This window comes from Oryzias melastigma, linkage group LG9 (assembly GCF_002922805.2).
Source record: "Oryzias melastigma strain HK-1 linkage group LG9, ASM292280v2, whole genome shotgun sequence".
Lineage (NCBI taxonomy): Eukaryota > Metazoa > Chordata > Actinopteri > Beloniformes > Adrianichthyidae > Oryzias > Oryzias melastigma.
In genome coordinates, this window is record NC_050520.1 from 6,809,153 (window position 1) to 6,814,747 (window position 5,595).

At 33.9% G+C, this 5,595-nt stretch overlaps 1 protein-coding gene across 1 annotated transcript in view; it reads right to left on the bottom strand.

The window, feature by feature from the left end:
- gck (glucokinase (hexokinase 4)) overlaps positions 1-1,244 on the bottom strand; it is a 7,798-nt gene extending 6,554 nt beyond the window's left edge. Inside the window, exons 1-4 of the mRNA XM_024275567.2 lie at positions 1,167-1,244; positions 831-993; positions 595-749; positions 400-519 (exon numbers count right to left, since the gene is read on the bottom strand). Of these exons, the coding sequence (XP_024131335.1) occupies positions 400-519; positions 595-749; positions 831-993; positions 1,167-1,244 (516 nt within the window). The remainder of the gene's footprint in view (positions 1-399; positions 520-594; positions 750-830; positions 994-1,166) is intronic.
- Between the last annotated feature and the right edge of the window lie 4,351 nt (positions 1,245-5,595).

Here is a 5,595-nt window from a genome sequence, read left to right on the forward strand (position 1 = left end):
TTTTTTCTTTTGCTAATGTGGCCTCTACTGAGTTTGTTTATGCTAATTTTGAGTTTAGCTTCTATTTTAGAAACAGGCTAACTTTTTTAGTCTACTGATGGACTTGTGGTTATTTTGGAGTTTAGCTAGTAATTAAGCAAAGAGCTAACTTTTTGGCTAATTTGGCAAAATGCTTTTAAAAAATCACATTTTGATAGTTGTTTTTTATATTTTTGCTTTTGTTCATGCCAAAAAATAGACATAATTTATATTTTAAAAAAAGAAAGTTATGAATGCAAATCTAAATTTCTTAAAGGCTAAAGTAAATCCATGCGGCTCCTTCTAGGTTTCGATCACTAGAAAACGAGCACAAATGGCTCTTTTGCTGTTAAAGTTTGCCGACTCCTGATCTAAACCCACCTTGTCGATGTCCTCATGCCTGACTGGAAAGGAGAAGGTGAAACCCAGAGGGAGCTTTTTGTGCTTGATGTGGTGTTTGTCCAGAAAGTCTGACATGCACTCTGCAATGTAGTCAAAAAGCTGGAGACAGAGAGAAACAGCATTAGTTAACATTATAACCTGCAGTGACAGTCAGGCTATGAGGCAGCCGCTGACCATTTCAGCAGTTCCAGTCATTGCATCTTCAGGAATGGAGTACATTTGGTTCGTCGTCTCCACTTTAAAGCCCCGTTCTTCATCTTCTCCCACTTTGACGAGCATCACTCGGAAGTTGGTACCCCCCAGATCCAAAGCCAAGAAATCGCCCACCTCTGTCAACAGACACAGATCCACAGTTTGGTCATTTTTGCGTCATATTTGACATGAATCTATGATATTTTTCTAGAACGTACCTGATCCTTCTGGGGTGGAGCAGACATAAGTTGGAAGCATTTTGACGCTGGCCTCTTCATGGCTCTCTAAGCGCAGCCCTCTGTCCATTTCACGCTGCATCCTTCTCATGACCTCTTTAAGCTCTTCTTTGTTCAGCCTGAACTCTGACAGAATCTGCTCCACCTGAAAATGCAACATAAGATGTTCACTTGGTTATCTGTCTTGTACAAATAATAGATTTACAGGAAAACATGTAAGAAAAAACATTTGTTTTCTTGCCAGAGAAATGATAAAAACATAAAAACTGTGAGTACCGGAAAAACCTCTTTTTCTGCAACACACAGATCAAATCTCACCATGAGGAGCTCTTTCACGACAGCTTTGTAGCTGGAAGGCAGCTTCATGGTGTCGAGATGAGTGCTGACACACGGCATCTTGGTAACTAAAACGAGCTGAGCCTGATTCTAGGAGTAAAAGCTTTCCTCCGGTGTGTTTTCACAGCTGCTGATGTGAGAGTGACAGAGTGAGCCTCCCTGCTGTGTTTATAGACAGGTGAAGGGGGTGGGACCCACCGAAGACCCTCCCCCTTTGAGCCTCGACCCATCTGGTGACGAAAGTTCAAACACACAAATGTCCACGAAGACGCATCTTGTGTGTGAGTTTATTATAGCAACAGAAAATCAATATGACCGGGTTATGACATCTTACGAAAGACAGTTTTTTCTTTTTTTACGCAGGTAAGCTGATGATTGTTTTTATGTAAAGTATTTTTTTAACAATATAATTTCATATCAAAAATACTGGGTTTTTTCCAATTAAGATGTTGAAACATTTACTGAACAATAAAGGTCATTGTTTATGGCTGTTAAAAGTCATAAAACCATGAAAGTTATTTTATGACAAATGTTAAATTTACCGGTAATGTTATAAATACTTTTAAAAAATCACGTATTAATAATTGTGTTGGAATTTTCCTCATTTTTATTTAGTCGTTTTTATCAATGGAAATGAATGTATTCATTTTTATGTTGTTTTTACTTTAAATTAATCTAAATTTAAACAAGTTTTATAGCTTTTATGTAGCTTTGGCTAAAAAAAAATACAAATAAAAAAATAAAATAACTTTTTAAAAAATCAGTATTATAAGGCATGTCAGTAATTAAAAAAATAAAAAATGTAAAATGTCATGTATTCAAAATGTTACATCTGCACTGTTTATTTAAGCTTGTTTTAAATAAAGATCTATTTCATTTTTTTGTATTTTATTTTAATGATCACACATTTACTATTTTTCTTGATTGTTTATTTTATTGTTTTATGTAAAACACTTTGAATTGTTTCTGTACATGAAACGTGCTACACAAATAAACTTGCCTTGCCTAAAACTTTGACTTTAATCAACTATTCCCATAAATGTTTTATTGACCTGTTATCTGAACTCGTGATTTTTCATTTTGAGGAATATCTGCCGTGCTGCAGCATTACACAACACAAAATTACACAGAGGCCTTTAAAATTAGAAGCATATCTAAATTTAGGAGGTTTACTGACCTCTAAAACTAATAGAGGCGTGCCAAAGGTGAAGGCTTTTCTATTCTTATCAGCTCCAGCAACGCAGCGGCGGTGGTGAGAGTTTTAAACGTCTATCTGACCAGGGTCACCACTAGAAAAAGATAAGAAACCATCTCACCCCGATGCCCTTTCTCAGAGACTTCTAAGTAGACCAAGACAGATGCTTACACAACCAGCCATAAATTCAGGCTGGGTAACTCGTTTATAAAATTGATTTATGATCATAAAAATTATCTATACGTGGAATGTTTGTGTTATCTCTTTCAAAGAGATGAATTATGATAGCTTCTGTGAGATGTCTGCAGTTGCATTTTCTAGGAAAACTAATGGAAAATTTGGGAAATACTACAGAAATTTCAAAACGTTTTGGCCAAAAATAAACTGTTACAGTAGATTTTGTTTTATACAAACATTTAGCAAATGTTCTATATGAAATTAGAATCAAATTTGTGCTTAAATACAATTTAAGCTAAAGAAAAATCTTGAGTTAATCCTAATAATGGTTGTTATCATGCAATGTTTGTTTTTAATCATGTCAAAATAAAATATTTTATTCTTTAAAAAACCTTTAAACTTATCATAAAGATTGAAATTACATTTTATTGCCTCTGAAAGAGATAAGATAACTCAAAATCTACAGGTTGTATAATATTACAGTAATTCCAAAACAATTAAGAAACAGATATTTTTGGTATTTTTTTAACAGATTCCTATTTATTTGAGTAAGATGCATTAGCTCCTTGAAAACATGTATTTCATTTTACAAAATTGTGTTTAAAAAATAAAACTAAAAACACAGAATGGTTTCAAATGTGTTAAACGCTAAAATGATTTCTAAATGTTCCACTTAATTTAACCTGCTTGACTGTTTGCACAGAAAGCGACCTGATGGACTTCTCTGGTCCTGTAAACCTGAAAACAAAGCAACTATAAAATCTGATTGAGGCAAAAAAAGAATCATGATGTGAGGACCATGTGTGTGTGCTCATGGTGGCACGGATGCAAAAACATGATGAAACCACGCGCCATACGGGAACAGGTGCTCAATCCTCGTAAGTCTGTTCATAAAACTGTTTTATTGAGCTACATGTGGCATAATATCAAGGTCCGGGACTATGAAGACTTAGAAAAACTCATATTTGTGCTTCAACTGTACAGCTTTCACTGTTAACATCTACTTTGATAGAAAAGAAGCAATATTTTTGTCAAATTTTGCTTGGAATTGAGGTCTTTCTCTTCCTAATTTCTCCTAAAAAAACAGAGATATTTGCTGTAAAGCTCATAAAACATGTTGCAACGCATTCACATCATGCACATTAATAAATTAAATATTAACTGCTCACAGGAGACGAGCCAAGTTTTTTTTTTTTTTTTTTTTTTTGACCTTGGAAAAGGGGGTTCATGTCGACCAAGAGAAATTTTAATTATTGATCGGTGAGATCAGAATATTTGCACTGCTGTTTTTGGGCTCTGAGTAAAGTCTGGATCTTTTTTTAAAAGGTTTGTGTGTATTTGTGTCAGAATTATGTAATAGAAATGTGTTTTTAACACAGTTTGGAGAAATAAACTTTCAAATAAAAATGTTTAAACTGTTTTACCACTTTATAATTCTTAGTTTTAGATAGATAGATAGATAGATAGATAGATAGATAGATAGATAGATAGATAGATAGATAGATAGATAGATAGATAGATAGATAGATGACATCACCTTGACCATTGGATCCATCAGATTCCTGTTCTGTCGACCATCAGGTCCCTTCGGTGAGCGTTTACTCACTTTTCCCAGAAGTTCGGAGTTTCCCTGCGTCTATGTTCGTCTGTTGTTTTAATTATACGTCCGTGCGTAAAGAGTATATTGTCCTTTTAGGAGTAATTTTCCCAACAATGACTAGGCCTACATTCCCAGCACTTGGCCTACATAATGCTCCGCTGTGGTTCTCTCTTACATGACTGAATTATTTTAATTATTTTCAAATTAAAGTCATAAACTGGACGAAAAGTCACAGATTTCTCTTCATTCCTGCAGGTTTGTTTGCTGTGTAAAACCACATGGATGCATCTTCATTGCTGCACAAGTTCCATTCAAAAATATGTTTGTCTCGCCAAAAAAATAGTTGGAAGCACAAAAAAAACACCCGAAATAATAAATAAAAAGTGGAGTCTGTTAGAAAACTTTTGGATAAATCCTTGCTGCTCTCTTGCTTTAGCAGCTAAACAGCAAAAACAGGTTAAATGACACAAAAAAGGAGCATCCAGCAGAAAGATGAACTTCTCAGTGAAAACGCTGCTTTATCTCAACAAAACCAAAAGCAATTCCACGAAGGACAAATCATTTCCTCCCTTGGTGCGACTGGTCCAGCAGATGCGCCTTTATCATTTTGGGTTGCTTTGGAAACCTGCAAAAGGCGCACCTCTCACACGAAAAACACTTACTTACACCGAGTTAAGTGGACAGGAGGAAATTGTTAAATGGAGCAAAATTACAAGAGAAAACATCAATTGAGGGTGCCAAGTCTTTAGTGGACTAATCGACATTTTCACCTCTCACCTCAAAAAAAGGAACTTAACCCTGTCGGTTCATAATAAAATCGAATCAGTGCGGACAGCGGCCTTATCTTAAAACTGTAATGTTACAATAGCATATATTATATATATAAAATACTAGAAATAAATATATAAATAAAAATAAATGTATATATTACAAAACTACTACCTGTACTCCATGCTATTATAACATTTCAGTTTTAAGATAAGGTTGCTGTCCACCCTGATTTGATTTTATTATATATATATATATATTAATCAAAAAATGTAACTGGTTTCTACCACCACCTCCTATATAACAACATCAATAACACAACATATATGAAACATTTGAAGACATTTTAAGTAACTCATTTAAAATTTTCACTTAACACATGAGTGATACAGCTTTCTTAGACGTGATCAATAAAAAGTTAAAGAAAGGGTTAAAGTTAAACAAACCTTTGAGTCTGTATTTTTTGTATATATATATATATAATTAACTCTATATATAGTGTCTGTATATTATTACTAAATATTGTTTATTTATGAAATGTTTAATGTAAAAATTGGTTGTAACTCTAATAATTGAAAACGTATTATTATTACATTTTTAACACTATATATAAAAATGACGCCTTTGAAATTCTCCTCGCTCGTGACCGGAACTATGAAAACAGCATCTCC